The sequence below is a fragment of the Pelobates fuscus genome, chromosome 2 (genome assembly GCF_036172605.1).
Source record: "Pelobates fuscus isolate aPelFus1 chromosome 2, aPelFus1.pri, whole genome shotgun sequence".
Taxonomy (NCBI): Eukaryota; Metazoa; Chordata; class Amphibia; order Anura; family Pelobatidae; genus Pelobates; species Pelobates fuscus.
Window position 1 is genome coordinate 385,844,214 of NC_086318.1, and position 24,490 is coordinate 385,868,703.

Sequence of the window (24,490 nt, forward strand, 5' to 3'; positions counted from 1 at the left end):
TAATCAACAGAATTCTCCACTTTCCTATTATCTGAGTTTCTGTGCGAGATGGATGTTTCCCAGGAGTCTTTGGTGGCCCTGTTGCAGGCTTACCGGGCTGCACATGGAGCAGGCTCGCTGGCAGCGGTGCTGGTTGGCATGGATGGTGTCTCCAGCGAAGTGGCAGTGCCAGTGGATGGAGGGCGGCGGGCCAGGCCGCCGTCGCAACTGTCTCCCAGTCCGGTGAGGGGAGGAAGAGCGGGGAGAAGAAGCCGCGATCACAGGTGGCTGGTGCTGTGGGGCCCAGCCTTCCGACGTCCCCACGAGTGGCCCGGTCTCAGATCGCCAGTCTCAGGCAGCCATGCACAAGATGGCGGATCGGCAGGAAGATCGAGGAGCCCACCTTCTCTTCTGGCGCGTCCGGAAGTTGCGTCAGGACGCTGGTCGCGCATGGACGGCACACCGGCAGTGACGTCAGAAGATGGCGCCGGATCGCACCCGGAAGTGGGCGCCCGTGCCAAAACCGGATGCCAGTAACCCGGCGCATTGGTAGGTGGGAGTCGGGGTGTTTTAAGTCATATGTCCATCCTCATATGCTGTAACCCTCTTCTCGTTGTAGGTGGTCGGCCCCGGTACGTGTGGATTATAGGGCATTCTTACGTGTACTGGGCTGCTCGGCGAGCAGAAGACCGGGCCTATGGACGGAATTTGCGATTCTCATTTGACTTGGCCCGTGTCCGGTGGAAGGGCATTAGGGGTCTTCTATGGCATCAAGTATACCCAGAATTCGTGGCGCTGCGTAAGTTTGTCTCAGGGCCGGTGGTGGCGGTGGTTCATGTGGGAGGCAATGACTTAGGGGAAACCAGGACAGTGGACCTTCTCCACGCGATTCGGCACGACTTGGCGAGGTGCATCGCGATATTTCCAGACATGACCTTGGTTTGGTCGGAGGTGGTCTCCAGGCCGTGCTGGCGCGTGCTGCCGCACTCACGCGATTTGGAGAAGAGCCGGCACAAGCTGAACATTGCCGTAGGAAAATTCGTACGTCGGATAGGCGGGGTTGTCGTCCGACATGTGGAGCTGGAAGGTGATAACCGGGATTTGATGAGGAAGGACGGGGTACACTTAAATGCCATCGGGTTGGATATCCTTATTACGGGTTTACAGGGTGGGATTGAGGCTGCGCTGACGGCAGGGGGGCGCGTTGACGACAGGAGGCGTGAGGGAAAGTCATCATCGCGGTGGCGGGAGTCCTGGCCAGCGCAGGCAGAAGTGAAGAGGTTGCCGAGGAGGCTTGGGGAGTCGCAGCCTGCTGGGGGCTGATGGCGGAGGCAGGCTGCTCTGGACTCATGGTTTGTTGGGATAGACCTGTCTGTCGGGCAATCACCCCAACAGCTGACAGTATGGTTTGTTGCTGGCATGTAAGAATTAATAAAGCTGTGGCCGTTGCCCTTACCCAACTTAATAAGGTCTCTTGTGTGTCATTGGGGAGGGGGCAACAGGTTGGTTGGGCATTAAATCTAGACAGCCGTCAAGACACCTCCCTGGACTGACAAGGAAGGGGGGACATGACTGATGCTGGGCTAAGGAGTCTTGAAGGATAAGCAGAGGGGAGGGGTATAGATGGATACAAAGTGGCCAAAATGGTAGGACAGTTAGGGGAGGGGACTTACCAGTCAGCTCTTGGAAGTGCAGGGATCCTGACTTTCCCGCCCTCCCGCCTCTAGGACAATTGGGTACTGAAGGATTTTGGGTCTGTTTCTGGTGCTTGTTGTTGGTTTTCTTTTTCTTGTTTTGTCACAGCACGCGGGAGTCCTGGCCAGCGCAGGCAGAAGTTGCCGAGGAGGCTTGGGGAGTCGCAGCCTGCTGGGAGCTGATGGCGGAGGCAGGCTGCTCTGGACTCGTGGTTTGTTGGGATACCCCTGTCTGTTGGGCAATCACCCCAACAGCTAACAGTATGGTTTGTTGCTGGCATGTAAGAATTAATAAAGCTGTGGCCGTTGCCCTTACCCAACTTAATAAGGTCTCTTGTGTGTCATTGGGGAGGGGGCAACGGGTTGGTTGGGCATTATATCTAGACAGCAGTCAAGTGTTCTATGCCACCGCTACAGCTTTAAATCCAGTTGTAATGCGGACGGCATAGAACACTGTAACAACGTTATGGGGTTAACTTTAGAATCTGCAATGTTTACATTACAGGGTTAAACACACCACTAGTGGATGTCTTCCTGATCCATTAGAGGTACTTCTTCCTCCAGAACCTAGTAAGGTCTTGGAATCAAATGCAGCTGATTGCAGCATTTGATTTGAGCGCAGTATTTTAATGTATATGCCTTGTTCTAATCCATCATGGGTAATATCATCTTGGATGATGACATCAATGGAGGTGTAGAAGGAGGCTGCAGCAGAGATGTTGCAGCACTGGCAAAGACCTAAGTAATCATTACTTAACTGTAATTGCTTTAATGGCAAACGGGGGTGGACAGACTATTTTTGACACTATATGTTCCCTTTAGGAGCAAATATAAATGCAACACACATATAGCAGAACAGAAAATATAACAGAAGAGCCTTGGCCACTAAAGGGTTAATAAGAACTACTATGTTGTTGCCGCTACCCAATGGGAATGCAGAAAATATCCAGAGGTTTAATATGGATAATTAGGTCAACAATTAATACATTAGTCCAGCGGTTCCCAAAGTGTGTGCCACACCTGTAATGTCGGCAGGCTGGGAGGAAGTGACAGCCTGTCACTTCCACCCAGCGTCAAGCAGGGAGACAGTGCGGGAGGGAGAGGCAGCCGCAGCAGGAGGGGTGGGGAGCACGAAGAGCTCCAGACCCCTCACTCCCACCAACAGCAGCAGGACTCCAAGCCACCCTCCTGGACACACAAAGTAAGCTGCGAGGAGGATGACTGGAGATATTAAAAATATCACTTGTCTCTGTGTATGTATGAGCATGAGTGAGTATGTATGAGTGTGTGTGTATATATATATGAGTGTGTATGTATGAGTGTTTGTGTATGTATCAGGTTGTGCATCTGTGTGTGTGTATATGTCAGTGTGTGTCTGTGTGCGCACACATCTGTGTCAGGATATGTGCATCTGTGTGTCATTGTGTGTGTTTTTATGTCAGTGAGTATCTGTATCATGATTTGTGCATGTATCAATGTTTGTGTGTGTCAGAGTACATGTGTGTATGTCTGGGTGCAGAAAAACTTTTGGCATCCCAGGTGGGCATGGTCATCTTTCTAACCCCTCCAATTTGCAACAACACCCCCTCTCCATCTAGACACACTCACTGACAGTCACACACTCTCACTGAGAGACACACACACACTGATTTGTCACACACTGACAGAAACATACTCAGGCAGAAACATTGACACACACTCGCAATGACAGATACACAATCTCACTGATTTGAAACACTCACTGACAGACACAAATGCTGACAGACACATAGTAGTACACAAAACAAGGAAGTCCAGCACTCAGCGTTTTAAATCACAACATACATAAGAACACAATTACACACACACTGCCCCATGCATACCTAGACAGTCACACACAATACAATACACACACATTCACACTGTCCTATGGACACTGTATCACACACACACACACACACTCTCTCTCTCTCAGTGTCACAGACACACAGTCCTTGCTGTCATGAACATTGGGAGGAGGAAAGGAGGCCAGGGTTCCTAGTGTCTAGTGGGAGGCAGGTATTCCTTTCTGCTTCCCCTCTGTTCAGCAGCTGCTCTAGCATGGGTGACGCCTCCTTCCTCACCTGACCGGTATATTGCTGCAAAGTAGGCACCTGCCATCTGGGATAAGCAGGTGCCTACTCAGCCTTGCTACCTAACCGCCATTCCGGGGGCGCCTTTAGGTGGCCAGCTGACCACCCTGTGACAGGCCATCTGCCTGCTCCACGCGGTGCCTTCTACCTCTTGGCGCAGTGCACCCGCCCAGGATTGGCCCTGTGTCAGTGTATGTGTCAGTGTGTGAACAAACAAAAATTACTCAAACAACTGGAAGACTCCAGACTGGCCGAGTATAACTGGATGTGATAAGGAAAATAAATAAATAGAATCAATACAATCTAGTAGAAAATACTTGTAATTAGAAAATAGTGTGAAACTTGCCTTAATGGCTCACCTCTACAATATCAAGTAATCCCCTAATACCCACAGTGCTCCCAAAATTGCTAACTGGCTACTGACTTTATTGGGCAAAAGAATGGTCAAGTCCAGAGCTGGGAGCAGAAAGGGTGGGTGTATGTCACTTAGATGACATGGGTATCCTTGTAATTAGAAGATAGTGGACGCGCGTTTCGGTGCTTGGTTAGATGCACCTTCGTCAGTGTGTGTAAGGGTGTGTGTGTGTGTTGGTGTGTATCAATGGGTGTATGTGTCGGTGTTTATATGAATTTGTGTGTATGTATGTGGTAGTGTATGTGCATACATCCAAGCAGTCATAAACCAGCACAACATACAAACACACTCCTGCAATCTAACACAAATATTACATAGAAACACACCCATACATTCAAACTCCAAAATGATATACAAACACACCCTTTCACTCAAACACAAATACTTCACACAAATGTACACCCACATTTAAAAGTGAACATTACATTCAAACACACCCCTGAAATCAAACATTACATACAAACACACCCCAGTAAATGCCGCAGCGCTGTACAGATATGCAGCCTAGAAATTTTGACTTGGGGTGCCTTGGAAAAAAGTTGAAATATTAAGGGCACCTTGAACCTAAAAAGTTTGGGAACCATTGTCTAAAGACAATTAGGTTAGGAGACAGATTCAGTAATTTGATTAAAACTGTAGAACCAAAAAAAAGCAAATATCTCACTGACCGATATAGAGCCACATCAATGGATTTTATTCTAATAATTAGTTATGTCATAGATTTGCTCCAAGCCAAATCAACAAGTTCCAAAATGTGTCTGGGTAATTAACTCCAGTGACTCAGTGTTATCAAAAGACACAGACCCAGGAATTTTACACAAACTGAATTAGCCTCCGTCTCTCTTAATGTGATAAATATATAGCAAGCATTTAACAGCAAGAGACAGGATATTCAGCAACCTTATCAACAGTCTTGTAAATTAATTTTTTCACACAATATAACACTCATTAGGAACTACTACATATACAATCCCTCACAAAATGGGATGTTTATATTGGACATAAGAGAGTCTTGAAAATAGGGGAACGCTCAACACATAGAACCAATACTTATCATAGCACTGTTATATAGTACCCAAAAAAATAACCATATAAGTGTCAGGTTTGAAGTGTAGGAGCTCAGTACATGACTAAAAAAACTAGAATGAGGTACAGACCAGGAGATTTCAGAAAGCGTAATCAGGTCATACAAAGGGCCGGTCCATGCAGCAAAGGTATACAATCGAGCAGACTAGTAAATGGCCAATAACCAGGAAAGAGACAACACAATAGCAGCAAGTCTAAGCGGGTAACTCTCTGGAATGCAAAGTACATCTGAGCAGTGAGAATGTGTCTTATGTAGCATTACATAGGGGTAGCTAGTGTATAACCCCCTGTATCATCTTGCATCACCAACGTCACTCTTAAGCAGTTCTGCCCACCTCTGGCAGGCATAGTTCTACGGGCTCAGTAGTGAGCACTGACAATGTTTTTTGCGTCGAAAAATGTTGCGCTGGGTTCCCTTTGAGCCACATAGGCAAAATTTAGAGAATGCGAGGACCATAGATCACAGCATTGTCACCGCAAAATAACGCTACGACCTTTGGATAACCTGAAATATCCCGATTGCTGCAATAAGACTGTCCGTGCCTGAGGACACCGGGGACCAGGCAAGATGCTGTCATGATGGTGAAATAATGCAGACTGTAGTGGTGCAGAGGTTCCTGTAGTAATGCTGGTACTACAGATAGGCGAGACCTTGACAACAATTAGGCAGAGTGTCGCAATTCAGTTGTGAGATTAAAGGAACCCAAATTCCACAAATAAGTTTGCCAAGTACCAGCTTGGGCGGGATGGGAATGACAATGTATGTCACTCTCGCTTATATGGGACCCCAACTCCAATACAAGACATAATTGAAAATCTGTCTGCATTGTTATTGCTGCTGTTATATGTCTATCTCTTTAACCGCAATACAGTGTGTATTTCCATGTCTGTAGTTATTTCATGTCTCTGAGTTATTAAGCGGAGGGTACTCATCTACTCAGTAGGTTGGGTTCCCCATAAATAGAAGTTACACTGAGTGGAGGCACTGCGTCAGAACAAGATGTCCTGATCTCCCAACTATAGCGGCGGCTCAGGATCTCTGTCAGCGACAGAAGAAGGTGTAACTGCTGCTAACGATGGCTTGTTGCCAGGAGCAGGGCAAAAAAGGGTTACATATGCAATAAAAAAAAAAGAATGCTTACATATGAATATCAATACTTGCATGGAATTACACAGGAACAAGCAATACTTTGGATATACCGCAATATCAGTTTAAAATTTACTACACCATTTAGAAGATATACCCTATGTTAGATGCTGATCCATTTACTTACAGCAATATCACACTAGGTGCAAACAGCTTATAATATTGGAATCTTCATAGTATGCAGCACACCTATTTTCTCTGTATTTTCTTCACATATATTATATTAGGCTCTTACTGTTCTAAAACAATTTGACTACCTACAATAGGTCAGTGCATTCCCAACACCATAACCACTACAGAGCGCTATACTTATGGTGCTTGGAGTGTTCCTTTCATTGCTATCCTCTGTATGCCATGTTGTAAAGGTCTTCTATAGATGCATCATTGATGTTTTGTGGATGAAATATTTACATAGTGTTGTTGATGTGCTGAGTGTGTGATATATAGGTCATGTGTGGGGATCTGTTAAAGTATGGATGTTGTGTGGTTGAAATAATGCTAAATTGTAGTTCTAGCTGGGCGCTATATAAAATGTAAAGGGGTAATCTACTGCTATGGTTTCTCCCTGATTGTTGTGCATACTTTTTTGAACAGAATGTAATATGGGTGAAATACATTACAGTACTTTTTATACGGACACAGAGTGACAGCACAGACATTCACTAAAGTGAGAATTCATAGTGAATTTCAAATTTAAAGAGACACTAAAGGTCACCATAACAACTGGATCTTTTCAAGCCAGTATTATAAATGGGGAGTCACTGATTGGCTGAGGGTGTCAGCTGACCACTCTAAGTCAATCAGTGGTGCCCCTGCCAGGTGGCACTCCACGCTTCGTGAAAACTTCCTGATTCAGAAGTCAGGTGCCGCTTGGGGGACCTGCAGATCAGCGCTGGAAGCATACCTGATGTAATCTTGTGATCATATGTTCTAGTCATCTGCCTCGTTTTGAAAATAGATACATTTTTCTTTTCACTTTTAAGGAGATTATTGTTTTAAATAAAAATAAACCTAAATTTAGATTTAAAAAATTAACATGGAGAAGGATTGTGTGGTGCAGATCTCACATTTCTTGATGAGTGCATACTTACGAGTGGAAGCGTGCCTGTTTATAGTTGTTTATATTTGTTATATTTGTTTATATTTGCGTGTGAATTGGTGCCTGGGTACAGTAGGGTGTCAGAGGTTTTATATAAAGCCGTCACAGCTGTTGCTATGTATAGTGTATAGAATATTCATTGGGTTGTAAAACAGCATTATTTGCCGTTCTTTGCGCTCTCCTTAGTTATACTTAGAAGCTAACGTATCTTTTATGGTTGTTAATCTTATTTCAAAATCATTTTGACAACATACATAGGAAGCTCTTCAGTTCATTTAATAAAATGCATTGGCTTGTTTAGATTAGTCCTTCAGGCCAGTGTTTTATAACAGCACTTTGTTACAAACACAAACAGCCTGATGATATGTTAGCCCTGCTCAAGAATATGACTAAAGCAGATTGAGTACATGACTTTGGTTGTGTCAGTGGATCTATAATGCATGTTTGTGGTAGACATCACTAAAGTTTAATTTAGAGTACAGTAGTCATGATGCACACAACAGTAAGTAAATAGGCAAAATACCGTTTTATCTATACAATATACTGGCCATGTTCCTAGCACATGTATGGCTTTTGTAAAAAAGATTTGGTGTCTCCCGTCACCTGTCAATCAATTCTCTGAAAAAAGGTCATAGCGTAGCCCTTCAGATTGGCAACTAAGGGATAGGAAAGAGCAGGAGAAGCATCCTACAGGAGGTTCTCTTGTTTTCCATCAGAGCAACTACAGTAAATGTTCTGTAGCGGTTGTGATTATTCCACTAGAAAACATTATGACTGGCTCACTTTAGAGTAAACTGTGGGATAGAATTCACCCCTTATTTTATGGCATGGTACAGATAATACATGAATAAAGTGCAAAAATAAAAACCAAAAGAGATACATAACTCTACAGTTTCCCTCAGTATTAAGTGGGACTTTCTGTAGCTCTAGATCAATTCCTCTCTCTTATAAATCCCCTCGCACCACGTGAGTATTTCATTCCCAAAACTACATTATCATTTCACTTAGGATGAGTAGAACCATATCGGCTATCAGTTTACCCTCAGTCTGTTTCACTGTTTAATAAACTAGGCTATGTCAAGCTCTCAACAGAGCTGTGGTCCGTGTCTCGGAGGACAGAGCTCTAAGGCCAAATGATGTATTCAGCATGCTGATTTCTCATGTAAAACTTGGATAAAATAAAGTTCTGAGATCCTTGAAATTATCACTTTCTATTTCTCCACAATTTTTGTTTTCTGAGAAGGCAATAACAGATGTGTATGATTTGTGGTATTAAGTGTTATAGTCCTGTAAATGGATATAGGTTAAATAACAGTCTACTATAACCAAGCACCATAACTACTGCTACTTCTAACTTGGGGTTTACCGCACACATTACCCCCTGTTTGCAGCCCTCTCTTTGAGCTAAGCCCACCGGTTCAGGGCTTAGTTCACTGACTAGAAGTGATCAGGTTTTGGCTCTCTTAGAGGGGTTAGGGGATCCAAGGTAAGAAGACACCATTCTAACAGCAACAGCAACAGTGAGGGAGCACCATAGGATTCCTGGGGCCATAGCCACAATAGAACATCTAGAGGTACACAAATAAGTTAACACAGTAAGAAATATTTACAAAATGCAAGCTATAAAATAGCATTGATAAAGAAAATATTTTGTTTTTTAGACATTGTCCTTTTTCTAATACTTTTTGCTATAATATTCCTTCTTAGTTTGTCCTCTTCCTCCGATGGTGACACATGGAGATTATACCTGCCACCCGCAGCCTTGCGAGAGCTATAATCATGGAACGGTGATTGAATTTTATTGTGATCCTGGGTACACACTCGCCAATGATTACAAGTACTTCACGTGTCAGTCTGGAGAATGGTTTCCATCTTTCCCTGTCTACTGTGTCAAAGCTGGTGAGAAGTAATTTAAACATACTTATAAGCTGTAAGATTGATTTATGACCCCCCACCAACCCCCTGTTATTCTTCTAAATAAAGTTTTGCATTTTCAAAACCATAAACTAAGACCATGGGGACCTCAATAGGAAAAGGAGCAAATGTAATGTGATTGGCCGGTTCCAGTAAATCATACGGCACTATTAATTTGCTGTCATGTGAAATTAATGAGCCATAAAGGCTGCCTTCTTGTTTAACAAGACATCTAGGGACACCTGGTCAATTTTATTTTTCCTGCCAACAGGCAGTTTTAATTTACAAATTTACAGCTGCTCAGGATATCAGTAGGAACTGACTTCAGTGGTGTATTTCGGTTTTGTGCTGCCCTAGGCATAACTAAATTCGGGCACCCTCCCTCCTGTCAAGGCCGCACCTCTTCCTGTTTAAGACCAACACACATTTTGACTGACTGACCTATGCCCTCACTGATATATACACTGACAGACACACAGTCATTGGTATGCACACTGTTTAACCAACACATACTTTCACTAACAGACACACACTGACATCCCCACTCACTGGCAGGCACACATTCTCAAATACATATACAATGGCATACACTGTGTCAAATCAGTGAAGCTATGTGTACAGACACACACACACTCACAAACACATACACTGATACAGATATACTCTCATACACACAGTTGCTCTTACACTTTATTATTTTGCTTTAAGTTCACCCAGCCTCCCTACCTTTGGGAGAGCTGGAGTGTATTCTGTCCCAGCGGCCCAGTGAGGATTTGCTCTTATCTTCTTGCTCTGCTTTCTCATCTGGTCATCCCTAGGAAACACCAAGTCTGCTGCAGACATCAAATATAGGGAAATTTGACCAGTCTCTAAGGATTCAAGTACCTTGTGAGGTGGTTATACTTGGTAAACTTTAAAAGATTTGTTTTTAATTAGGAAGAGGTTTATTCTTTAAACAGTCACCTGAAGCCTGCAAAATTCAGGCCAATGTTACAGAAAACATATCCAGTTCACACCTTGCCTGTATTACTCTGAATTTTTCACCATGTCGCAGCTGATCACTGTAATTAAAAACTAGCAACTCATCAGCTATTGGTGATTGAGCCTGTTAAATGAAGGCACAGTTCCCCAACCCATGGGCTTCAGGTGGGGACTTAAAATCAAATAATGGGGGTGCATAACTAAGTGTTCACCCTCTTGCCACACCTGTGGCCATCAGGTTTGGGCTCTGTAAAACAGGGAAAACATGCAACAAGTTCCGTTAGCCCCTACCCATGAGCGGCAGGTGTGGGCACTAAAAATGAACAGGTGGGGGGAGACTTAACTATCCCCCATTTCTCCACCAATAGGCAGTGAGTGGGAGCCATTATTTAGTAAACAGGGGAACGTTGTCTGGAGCCTATAAAGACAAGCTCTAACTAAATCAAGACCTCACTTAGATTTAAAAAATGGGGTAGGGAAAACTATAGGCAACATTATTTACTTCTAGTTGAATTTGGTGATCAGTTCATAAATTCTGAGTTGGTCACAGGTTATTAGTCTATCTAGGTAATATGTGCTGAAAAAAAAGGTTGAAATCCATTCTGTTTTCCTGATAGAGTTATACATTTTGGGTTTCTCACCATCTACCATTAAATGTAAGACATACATGCATCAAATAACTTCTTAGGCTCATGGGTCCATTTCTTTCCAAAATACCATCTGGTTTAAAACAAGTGGGGTTTCTGCAAACTATTTAAAACGTGAAGGGGGTCTTTAAGACCTGATGGGACAAGTTAAGACAAGCTTACTTGATAGTCTCTTTCATCTGTCCTGCTTTTTTTCCTCTCTCAACATCTGGCCGAATAAGCTACCAGGATCGATATAATATTTGTAGATCTGCAAATGTGCACAAGACAGGTTAATGAGCCTCTAAGGTAGACAGTGTATAAAAACAAAAAAGAACTAATGATAGCAAAAAAAAAAATTTAGAGAAGAATATAAAAAACAAAAAGATAAAGTAAGAAATAAAAAGTAAAAAAGCTACAAAATATCTATACTGTGCCTTTGAAAATACAAACTACAGCCTGTTTAGCAGGTTTGCATTTGGGGTTTGATGTTTTGGTGGAACTGTGCTTTTGAATAAAACGGCAACTTGTTTTAGTAACAATGTTTGTTTTTCTGGTCTAGAGAAATCGTATCCAAGCACTCAAGATACTCTACTAACCACGTGGAAGATTGTGGCTTTCACGGCAAGCAGTGTTCTCCTGGTTCTCCTGCTGGTCATTATTGCTCGGAGCTTTCAGACAAAGTTTAAGACACATTTGCTCCCAAGGTTTGTCACTGTTTCACTGAATAGAATTTTTTTTTTTGAAGAGACAAACAACTTAGAAGTAGCCCTACAAGATAACAAAGTTGTTTATAAATGGAAGCAACTATTTCCATTTTGAGGCTCACATCTAAAGAGACTTGAGGCACATATTGACAAGTGTTATTCACTAAAGGGAATTTCAATCGCTATTCAATCTCAATTTGAATAAATGCATCTCTATGGGGAACGTTCAGCGCCTCCACGCTGAATGCCAGTATTGCACGGTTTACTAGAAAGCATCTCTACTGGCTGTCTGAGTGACTTCCTCTAAAGGTGTAATTAGCCAGCAATGTAAACACTGCCGTTTCTCAGGAAAGGCAGTGTTTACAGTGCTAAGGCTGCAGGGACATGCTATTGATACTAAAACCACTACATTAAGCTGTAGTGATTCTGGTGACTGTAGTGTCCCTTTAAAAATCACTTTGAATTCTTACTTTGGATAATAACCATGTGAAAAAATAAGTGAATTTTTCCAGCAAGATCAAAATTAATTTCAAATTTAACGTCAAAATATCCAGACCGAATTATCACTTTAGTTGATATGGACTAAATATGGAAACACAATTTACCTAACAGCACGAGGGCTGGAAGAAATGGCAAAAAAAGATTGTATTATTTCCCTACTTTAAGTGCACAACAAAATAGTAAAATAAAATGGTTTTGTAATACTAAAGAATGATTGTAATTTTTAAAAAACAAAGAGCAAAGCAAAAAAAGCTAAAGCCCAGAATATTAAGATATCAACAGTACTGATCCGCAAACTTTCAATAAAGCCTAATGTCAAAACACCTTAAAACCAAGGTTAGACAGGCCTACCAGGGACACGAGAGCTTTCCTGATGGGCCTCTCTTTGCTTCGTCAGGCTGCCACCAGCACTGAAACAATGTGGGAAAAGACTGCCGATTGGTCTTTCCCAATGTGCACACAATGCTTGCACACAGGTGTCAGGAATCCTGACGTCACATCCCAGCAGCTGGAAGCCAAGCATATACAAGTAGAGCACAAAAGACCCAATTTGGTATTGAAGACTCTAATATGAGTTTGTGCGTGTGTCTGGGTCAGTGAGACTGTTTGTGAGAGGAAGCATCAAGCTCCTCCCCACATCCTACCTGATTGGTCACTAAACATGCACCATTAATATTGCAAAGATCCCTGAAGCATGCGATACATGCAGGCACTGAATATTAACATTGCCAGTGTATGTGTTTTCTTAAAAAAATTAAAAATTGTATGCCATCCTTACCTTCCATCTGAGCGTTTATGTGGTTTTGTACTGGGCTAATGGGAGAGTTGGCAGTTTTATAATTGGAGGCACACATATCAACCTTGTTCTCCTTACAAAGTGTTTTTGATAACTATTTCACATGTAAAAGTACATTTGTCAATCTGCTATGGTTTGTTTGTTTTTTTTACCATTGCCAGAGCAATCAGGGAGTCCTTAACCCCTTAAGGACAGAGCTTCAGAAGCTTGTCTTTCACTTAATGACAACGGCATTTTTTGCATTTTTTGCTATTTGCGTTCAACTGCAATTTGCATTTTACTAATTTATTGCACCGACACATATTATATACCGTTTTTTAAAGGACAGAAAGTTAATTTGATGTAACACATGTATATATAAATGCTTATTTATTATAAAAAAAATACAGAAATATGCAAAAAAATGAATTTTTGTGTGTTTTTTTTTACAGTTTTTGCAATAATAATGTGTACATAATTAGTGCAGGTTAAGGAAAGTAATTCAAAATAAATTCATTTAGTTGTTCTGAATTACAGAATATATAATGTGTCTGGGATTTTCAGTTTTTTTTGGTAGTTACAGGTCACAAAGCACAAGGAGTAAAATAAACTTTTTATGTGGAGCGATTTTAGAATTTGGTATGTTTGTCTTGTAAGCCTAATAGCCATAAAAGAAAACAAAATTGCCACACAAAAGTATATATTTATATAAAGTAGACACCACAGGCTATTTACCTAAGGTTGTTTTGACACTTTCTACGTAGCCATTTTACCGCCAACCTCTGCTAAATATTGGAGTAAAATTGTGTTTTTTGGGGGTTTTCGCACACAAACTTATAACAAAGAACTTCTCATGTGTATTTTGTAAATTTGGTGTGTGCTATTCCTGTACAAAGTTGTATTATGTGTTCAGTTACTTCTGCTGAGTACAACGGTACCCCCATTGTATGTCTTTGGCACTATTTCGTGAAGCTACAGTGCCATATAGGAGACCTGTCCTTTTCAGTATTCACAGTAGAATTTTGAGAGACGGATTTAATGAGCCTATGCTTCCATTTGGGGTATTATAGTAGTTTGACTGTTCAAAAAACCCCCACAAAGGCCTACCATTTGTAAAAGTAGACACTCCAGGGTATCTCGTAAGGTGCATATTGTGCCTTAACATGCCCCCATTTTTTTACCATTACATGCCAAAGTATGTGGTAAAAAATAATTTTGTGCATATTTTACATACGGATTGCATTTTTGCTGGGCATTTTGTATATTTCATGTGTGCCACTAAGTTCAAACCCCCCAAATTATGCTCAGCTAAGTCTTCTGAGTAAAAGGACACCCCCATTGTATGTCTATGGCACTATTTCGTGAAGCTACAGTGCCATACAGGAGACCTGTCCTTTTCAGTATTCACAGTAGAATTTTGAGAGACGGATTTAATGAGCCTATGCTTCCATTTGGGGTATTATAACAGTTTTACTGTTCAAAACACCCCACAAAGGCCTACCATTTGTAAAAGAAGACACTCCAGGGTATCTCATAAGGTGCATATCGTGCCTTAACATGCCCCCATTTTTTTACCATTACATGCCAAAGTATGTGGTAAAAAATAATTTTGTGCATTTTTTACATACGGATTGCATTTTTGCTGGGCATTTTGTATATTTCATGTGTGCCACTAAGTTCAAACCCCCCAAATTATGCTCAGCTAAGTCTTCTGAGTAAAAGGACACCCCCATTGTATGTCTATGGCACTATTTTGTGAAGCTACAGTGCCATATAGGAGACCAAGCCATATCAGTTTTGACCGAACTTTGAATTTTGACGCCGGGCCTATGTGCAATTTCCAAGCATCTTTGCAGGTTTTAAATTCAAACTACCCCACAAAGGCCTACCATTTCTTAAAGTAGACACCCCAGGGTATTTCAAAAGGCATATTTTGAACCTTAGCGTGGGATCATTTTTCCGCTAGCTTGTACCAGGTGTAGTGGTAATAAGCGTTTTTTCTGCCTTTTTGACACACAAAGTGAGTTTGCACAGTATATTTTGCAAACCTTATGTGTACTACCACTGTATAATACTTCATATGTTGCTCAGCTATGTCTGCTGAGTACAAAAATACCCCCGTATGTACCTTTGCCAGGTATATGTGGACATCGGAGGGGCACATTTGGGACAGAGCCATTCCATTTTTTTTCAAATTTTGAATTTTTACGCTGTGCCCATGTCCCATTTTAGAGTATTTTACCAGGCTATATAATCCAAATACCCCATAAAGCCATACCATTTCTTAAAGAAGACATCCCAGGGTATTTCAAAAGGCATATTTTGAACCTTAGCGTGGGATCATTTTTCCGCTAGCTTGTACCAGGTGTAGTGGTAATAAGCGTTTTTTCTGCCTTTTTGACACACAAAGTGAGTTTGCACAGTATATTTTGCAAACCTTATGTGTACTACAACTGTATAATACTTCATATGTTGCTCAGCTATGTCTGCTGAGTACAAAAATACCCCCGTATGTACCTTTGCCAGGTATATGTGGACATCGGAGGGGCACATTTGGGACAGAGCCATTCCATTTTTTTTCAAATTTTGAATTTTTACGCTGTGCCCATGTCCCATTTTAGAGTATTTTACCAGGCTATATAAACCAAATACCCCATAAAGCCATACCATTTCTTAAAGAAGACATCCCAGGGTATTTCAAAAGGCATATTTTGAACCTTAGCGTGGGATCATTTTTCCGCTAGCTTGTACCAGGTGTAGTGGTAATGAGCGTTATTAAATGTATTTTTTTACTTTTTAAAACTTTTTTTACTTTTTAAAACTATTTTTTAAACTTTTGTTTTGATTATTCATTTTTTTAAAGTTTCCTAAACTTTCGTAAAACTGTTTTTTACAGATTTAACATTTTTCTAAGCTTTTTTTTTTACGTTAACCCCTAACTAGCAGTAAGCAGCACTAACAGTAAATTCCCCATTTTCCCATAACTCCCACCCACCCCAGCTAGCAAAATATTTAATTATACAATATTTAAATTAGTTAATTAAATAAATTTAACCCCTGAGGGTTAAAAAATAAATAAAAGTTAATCGTGAGGGGTTAAAAAAAAAATTAGAACAGTATAATACTGTGATCTGTATTTTGATCACTGTAGGCAGTGATCGACTGGCAGGGAAGGGGTTAATTTTTATTTGGACTGGGTAAAGGGTTTATTTTTTTAAATTTTTTACTTAAATGTTATTAAAACTTTTTTTTTAACTTAATTTTTTAACTTTTTAAAGCGTATTTTTAAACTTTTTTTAACGTTAACCCCTAGTTAGCGTAATACTAAATCCCCCAATTCCCCACTAACTTCCACCCTCCCCAGCTAGCTAAATTTATAATTTTAAAATATTTAAATTAATTAATAAAATAAATTGAACCCCTGAGGGTTAAAAAAAAAAAAGAATTAACCCTCAGGGGTTAAAAAAAAAATCAGATCTTAGTAAAATGTAATCCCTGCCAATTGATCACTGTAGTCAGTGATCAATTGGCAGGGAAGGGGTTAATTTTTTATTAAAATGGGTAAAGGGGGGGTAAAGCGGGGTGGGATTTTAATTTTACTATATTTTCTTTCCACCAGGGGGCAGGATCACTGAAGATCCGTCTCCCTGCACTTCACACAGAACCAGGAAGTGCAGGGAGGCGGAGGTGAGTATACACAGCACATGTGCCCGCTCTGGCATGCTGTCAGAGCGGGCACATGTACTCTGACAGCCCGATCCGGTGCTCCCGGTCTGCCTCTAATGCAGAGGCAGACCGGAGCACCATTAACCCCGCGATCGCGGCGATCTGGGGTTAATTTTAACGGGTGACGGACGAGGTCCGTCACTCGTCATTAACGCATTCCCCTGAGTGACGGACCTCGTCCGTCACTCGTCGTTAAGGGGTTAATGGGAGCAGGTTACAAATTGGTATTTTTATTAGAGCAGAGCAACCTCTTCTTGCTCCATCAACACACAAGCCAATTAGACCAAATGTCTCCAGTATGTTTTAGAAAGAAAGGTAAGGGTAACTAAGGCAATCATAAGCTGTACGCAGAATTAAAAAAAAAAAATGTTTCATTAAAATATCTACTTTGGAACATGCCAGAAATTTTTTTCTTGTGGGCGAAAGTTGATATGTACTATTTTGTTTTGTAGGTCACTATTTATCGCTGAAATTGTGCCCTTTGACATTGGCCATTTTATAAATGTATTTTTTTACATTACAGAAGTCCGCAGGACAGTTCTGCAGAACCAGACTTTGTGGTAGTGGACGGAGTTCTTGTTTTGTTACCGACCTACGATGAGGCTGTCAGCAACAACGTGAATGTCACACCTCCAGGCTACTTATCCTCTGCAGGTCAGAGGAGCCCAACTCAGACAGACGACTCCCACCCTCCCGCATATCCCGGCAACCCAACTACGGACAGTTTGTGCGAGGAGTCAGAGACCTTTGATAGCTTGTTGGATTCCTCTGACCTTCTGCAGACATTGCATTCTTCATCTCTATCTCATGCAAGAGTTCGTGGTACTCAGAACATGAGCAGTGGAGAAGCAGCATCTACAAGTCCAAGCATCGATATACCAGATGGTAAATATAAACAGCATTTCCTGCAGATTCCCAAAGTACACATTACTTATTTTTATGAAAAGCACTATTTGATTAATTTTTATATTAAAGCTGGTTTTAAATAGATTTATTTTTCCTGATCCCGATTGCATATATATAACCTTTCAATGACCAATGACAGTCTGTGCAATGGTAACATTCTGAATATCCTACTCATTTAGTAACAGTAGTATTGAAATATATCAGAAAAGAGTTCCTGTAATATTGAAATACAGAAGACTGGAAGTAAATGAAGTACACAAAATATGTAATTAAATATAAATAATAAATGTGAATTACATAGCATATGTAATGTAGAATAAAAAAAATCTTAGAATCTAAAATGGAACCTAGAATATTACCCTCCCTACTTTGTAATGCTCTGCCTCTGATAAATGCCTGGTTTCCAGCCGCTTGCCCCTATATTCTACTCGAGGCTCTCTCAAATAGCTTGTCTACATATGACTATAATAGATTTAGTACTGTGGACTAAGATGGCGCCTGCGTATTAGGTTGCACATAAATCTGTTACAGTTGCTCCTCCCTCTGGCTATTCCAGGGCATCACTTCTATATTGTATAGTTCATATGTAGGGCTCCATTACTGTGAACCCTACACATATTAGATAATGCCTGCTATACAGGTCTGGTAGTCCATCTATTGTTGAGTTTATTACTTATTCTTAATAAAGTTATTTTGTGTAAATATTTATCTGTGTACCCAATCACCATTTCTGGACTTATCTTTTTAGGTTCCATTTTACATAATATAATAATTGTTGGTTTCTAAGGGCTACCCCCGCTTTAGGATAGCTGGTAGAGTGATCGTCTTTTTGCTCCCTCTGTCAACGAGTTTTCTTGTGTGTTCAAGAACGGCCATTAATAAAAACAACACTATTGCCATATTGAAATATTGAAGAACAGTGTTAAAATAAAATGAAGTAAGCAAATGTAAATAGATACTCTCACCATGTCATCTTTCTTGGATTTTTCAACCTGCAGGCAGGGTCAAACACACTCGGTAATATACCTAGCAGGTACTTGGACAAGAACTGCAAGCTCTTTAGTTATGAAGCTTGGTTCCTTGCTCATTGATCTGTACAGCATAGCAAAAAAGCATTGTTTCCTAACCTGCTATTTTCTTAGTAATTCTTTAGCAGAGCACTAGCAGCTCTGAGAATGATGCAAGTACATATATGTAATGCGTCATATACTGACATTTATATGTTTAGACAGTTTTTGTGACTCAAAAGATTGATGAAGGAAATTGAAAGGAGAATGTTTGGTTTTATGTGATACAGTATGTTCGAGTGTTTAAGACAGCGACGCAGGACACGGTGACATTTTTCAAAGGTCGACATTTTAAATATCACCCACATTTGACATTCGACATTAAGTAGTCGAGATTGTAAACTTAAAAAATTTGACAAGAAAGTAACATTACATGTTTAATTTTTGCAATGTTGACATTTTGTGGGTTTTTTTGACATTTGAGAAAAATCTCTCAATACGCTTGTAATAAGAGGGATACTTCTTCAAGAAGAAGGAATCGCATGAGCAAAGCATCAGGATAATAATGAAGGAATGGCTTAAACCAGGGGTAGTCAACCTTTTAATACCTACCGCCCACTAATGCATCTTTCTTGATGGAAACATTTCCTTACCGCCCACCAGGAATCCTGAAACGTCCACTAAGAACCTTTCACTGCATTCTTTTACATTTGTAAATACTGCCTTATATGTGAAAAGATAGTTTTACATTGAACTCTTAATAGCCAACAGAATGTTTGCAGAAATATCCTCATGCCCCCATAAACATGAATTTCAATAATGCATCTCTTTGAGGAGATTCTGATTGGTTTAGTAAGGCAATTGATGTGCATGCCTCTAGGCCCTCATTGCATCTCTATGGAAAATCCTTGATTGTCTGAGGTCCTCATTACTGAAAGGGTACAGATTAGTGCACTATAGTCGTTATGGAGCTTAGAGTTCCCCCTTATAATTCCGCTTTCCATGTAATGTTATGTTGAACTACTTTTGTGGCTCGTCAGCCAACATTTAGGTGGAACGGTTAATGCTATCACGGGAATTGCAGTTTATTAACAGATGAGAAGCTCATTGGTTCATCTAACCATATCTCCTTTTTAAAATATTTTTTTTTATTATATTTTACAGAAATTCAACTGATGGGAGAAGAACAAGAAGAATTTTAATAAGAAGGACATTATTTATTAGCAGCTATTCGCAGAATATGTTTGCTATTTCAAAACAAGGTGGATGCAAGAAAAAGGAAAAGCTGGGTTCAGAAACTGGAGATATGAGGACTAAGGATATGGTCTGTCTTCCAAACTCATAAACTATGTACTAAAAGAGGAAGCAACGGTGCTTGGTAATATGCATAACAAGTTCAACATCCAGGGAGCATTGGGACGTTACATAGTGTTTGAAAGAACAACGTGGGTCCTCTCTGTTTGCAATCAAGCAAAGAAGAGTTACATTGATTGAGATGAAGGCAATAAGAACATTTTACACCAGGAAAAAGTTTGCTTGATTCCTAAATGTTTACTGGTTATTTTTCTAAGGAAAACATCTAGTGGCCCTCAAGATTGTTTAATTTAAGAGAACTCCATAATTCTCATTTTCCTGTAACTACATATGTGCCTTCCTTACAGGATCCCTTCTAATCCAACCATAAAGTACCTGAGCTGAGTTTGCTGTTACCACCTTGAAAATAAATCTCACTCTGATTAGCACATATTTTAAGACCTCTTTTTTTTTTCAATTAAATCGCACTGTTTGGATTTTATTGTACTGTAACTTACACCATGCTCAGCCAACTTAGGCCAACATTTAAGTTGTCATGTCTCTCAACAGAAAATCTTCCAGATGAAGATGCTTGTATGGGGGAGTTTGGATTTCCTCACACAACAGTGGAATAACATTCACAATTTGTAGTTTTAAAGAGGTTTCTTGGCAAGCCTTTAGGGAGTCACTGGATTTACAATATCTTACAGGGTTATTAACTTACCACCAGATTTTGTCTGTAATTATAATATTTAGAAAATATTTAGTAATCCATCCTCTCCCCACAAGGGATCTGTATTGAATGGGTTTCAAAATGTAAAATCCTTTATATATCCTTTATCCTTTATAGCCTATCTAGCGACTGGGCAGCAGTGGCTTCTCAGTTGCTAGCTATAATAGCTTAGTAGATATGTCCTCACCTGCCATGTGCATAGATAGGTTTACAACCTCCCTTAAATTTTGATACCAAAATATGCTCAGAATAAAATTATATATATATTTTTGTTGTTGTTGTTTTTGTTTTGTTAGTATGTGTTAATTTGTGTAATCTTTTGACATAATTAAGTTGTTTTATTAATTACAATTTGAGAGACACACCTGACAACCCAGGCAGAAAGTCTATAGTTGCAGCACCATCAAACCTGTACAAAGGGGGTACTGTTGTACTCAGGAGACTTCGCTGAACACACATATGAATGTTTAAAAGCAGTAAAATGAATCATGATGAAGATATGATAAGTGAAATTGCAGTTTGTGTGTGAAAAATGCAGAAAACTAATATGAATGCTAACTTTGGCAAGTGACTAAGTGGCTATTAAAAAAGACTGCATATACCCTATTATGAATACCTTGAGTGGTCTACATTTACAAATGGTATGTCATGATAAGGTGAATTTGCATTCCTGGGCTTCCATAGGGTCTAAAAGGCAACATAATCGATCTGGCAAATTTCAATGTGCAAAAATGGAAAAGTCCTTTATTTAACCCATGACGTTTCAAAAGCCTCATAAAACCTATGCTCGGGGGTACTGTTGTACTCGTGAGACATCGCTGAATACAAATATTTGTATTTTATTGTAAAAAAAAATTACAAAATGTCTTAAAGGGAAACTCCAGTGCCAGGAAAACGATCCGTTTTCCTGGCACTGGAGGGTCCCTCTCCCTCCCACCCCCCAATCCCCAGTTGCTGAAGGGGTGAAAACCCCTTCAGTGACTTACCAGAGGCAGCGACAGGTCCCACGTCGCTGCTTCCTCCTCCCCCGCCGCTCCTCCTTCTGCACCCCATAGGAAAGCATTGAAAATGAATTTCAATGCTTCCATATGGGGAATAGAGCGACGCTGGAGGTCCTCACACAGCGTGAGGACGTCCAGCGACGCTCTAGCACATGTTTCCTGTGCTAGAAACCAGGAAGTTCCCTCTAGTGGCTGTCTAACAGACAGCCACTAGAGGTGGAGTTAACCCTGCAAGGTAATTATTGCAGTTTATAAAAAACTGCAATAATTACACTTGCAGGGTTAAGGGTAGTGGGAGTTGGCACCCAGACCACTCCAATGAGCAGAAGTGGTCTGGGTGCCTGGAGTGTCCCTTTAATTTCTCTTTTTTTAAATTCCACATAATTTAGTTTAAGAGTGGGTCTAACTAAAATCAAAGAATAACAAAGTGAGATAGTACCCCTTCTACCAGGGTCCATGAGATAAATCTTGTAACAGCCACCACATCCTTCTTATCTTGATATTGGGACTCCTTGTTGTACCCCCTATTAACAATCTCTTAAAGTTAGCATTAGAAAATCTATCATATGAAATATTCTTTATAACATTTTTTATTTCTATAAATAATTAACATAAGCATATCGCTGTTATACAACCGTGTTGTAAATTTTGATGGACATCCCTCCCCAGTTTTCCCTTCCCTATTTTTGTTATTGTTTATTTTAATTATTGTTATTTTTATTATAATGTTAAATACTTAAAAAAAACATTTTCAAAATGAAACAGCTCCCATAACAATCATGGGAGAGAACACTGACACAATATAGTACATAGATCACCAGGAGGCAATGACTGATAAATATATCACATCATCCATTGAGCACATTGGAGAATCAGGTACTACCTAAGGGTATTTCTTTCTGCCAAAATAAAAAAACCTAATTCATTCAAATTTATGATGGACCAATGAAGAAAGATTTTTTTTTAGGACTTCAGTGCTGGATTATTGAGTATCGTGTGTTTGATTTATCAGTTCTCTCCTCCAGCTTTACATAATTTGTAACTCCTATGTTCCCTATTAGATAACATTACTCTTCCCCGCCCCCCCCCCCCTTGCAAATTAAGCTGAACAGGGCCGTCTTTACGCATTGGCACCCTGGGCAGTTGCTAGAGAGAGGGCAGGAGGGACCCGGGAGGCAGGGATCTGGGAGGAAGATCGCTCCTCCCGCGAGCATGCTGTGTGGACACAGCATTCTGCTCGCGAGAGTGAAGACAGCCTGCAGCCAGAGGAGCTCACCCCTTCACACAAACACAGCACCCCTCGCACACAGCACATTTACTGCAGTCTGGGTTCATTTAGCAATCTGGGTGTATTCAGCAGTACCTGTGTGTGTATGTGTGTATTCAGCCGTCTATGTGTTTGTGTTTCAGAAGCCTGTGTGTATTCAGCAGTCTGTGTGTGTGTTTATTCAGCACACTGTGTGTATGTATTCAGCAGTCGGTATGTGCGTGTATTCAGCAGTCTGTTTGTGCATGTTGTGGTAAATTACCAAACTCTATAAATTCATGTATGCATACACATAAACTATGGTCCGTCTACTTTAGCAAATATTTATTCAGAGACAAAACAACAACATACAAATAATGACACACAATCTAAATAACCTAACTCTAACCATTCACCTTGCTTCCTTGAGCTTCTGGCAAAGACATCTCTAATGAGACAGAAGGAGGTATTTTTTTTTTATATATACACCCCTATACATTTATTAACCTTTAATAGGGAACACATGGGATGGGCGGCAGCATTGTAACAAAGCTACAGAAAGTGGATACAAATGCAAAAAAATACCTCCTTCTGTCTCATTAGAGATGTCTTTGCCAGAAGCTAAAGGAAGCAAGGTGAATGGTTAGAGTTAGGACCCACCTAGGGGGGTCTGCCTTGACGTTGGTAGGTGGGCTTACCCTCTCATGGCCATTGGAGGTAACTAAAAACCTCCATTTGTTTAAAAATATATAGGGATTAAGGAGAGAGCGCAGGTAACTTGTTTTTCTTTGTTTTTTTACTATATATTGGGGCTGATGTGTACTGTAGTCATTGCTGACGCCCAGTAATGATGGGAGTGAGCGCAGGACTTATCTTTTTGCATTTGCTTCCATAATGTTAGTCAAGACTAAACAATTAGCATTCATTAGCATTATTATTGTTTACACCATAATAAAGTTTCCAAGTTATCTAATTTTGCTAAGTGTTGTTCTATTTTATACCATTCTTAATTTTTTTGAGATGTCATTAGTATTTGATGAACCTGAGTCAAACTATTTGCTAATTGATATCTAAAAAATAAGGGTTAATTCTTTAATTAGGCATGAAAAATTGGATTCCGCAAGATTTAGTATTTGTTTAGGGATCGTGATTCCTAAATATTTTAGTCCATCCTCTGGATAGTGAAAAGTATAGGTTTGTTTTAATAGGGCTTCTTGATCTAAATTTATGCTATATGATATAGCTTGAGTTTTTTCCATGTTTAACTTGTAATTAAGACATTTTTCCATATGTATTTATGGTGTCTATCAAGACATCCCTGAGGAAGTCCAGAACGGGCCGAAACATGTTGGATGATCTTGCTGCTGAGAAATCTGCTGAACACTTGGATACCACCTTGATGTGGAGACATGCTGTTTACCTTTTGATACATTGTAAGTGCAACTTATTAAATAAATTGTTGTATGTTTTATACAATCTGCACTATCTATCTTCGCCCTTAATTTTGAGTGACTAAGAAGATACTTCATATATTAAGAACTTC

The 24,490-nt window shown here is 40.3% G+C and overlaps 1 protein-coding gene across 2 annotated transcripts in view; it reads left to right on the top strand.

The window, feature by feature from the left end:
• The window catches only part of SUSD4 (sushi domain containing 4), a 239,144-nt gene extending 218,728 nt beyond the window's left edge, over window positions 1-20,416 (top strand). For both annotated transcript variants that reach the window (XM_063441423.1, XM_063441422.1), the window contains exons 6-9: window positions 9,239-9,430; window positions 11,615-11,759; window positions 17,285-17,646; window positions 19,839-20,416. In XM_063441423.1, the coding sequence (XP_063297493.1) occupies window positions 9,239-9,430; window positions 11,615-11,759; window positions 17,285-17,646; window positions 19,839-19,876 (737 nt within the window). In that variant the 3' untranslated portion in view covers window positions 19,877-20,416. The remainder of the gene's footprint in view (window positions 1-9,238; window positions 9,431-11,614; window positions 11,760-17,284; window positions 17,647-19,838) is intronic.
• Window positions 20,417-24,490: the final 4,074 nt, after the last annotated feature.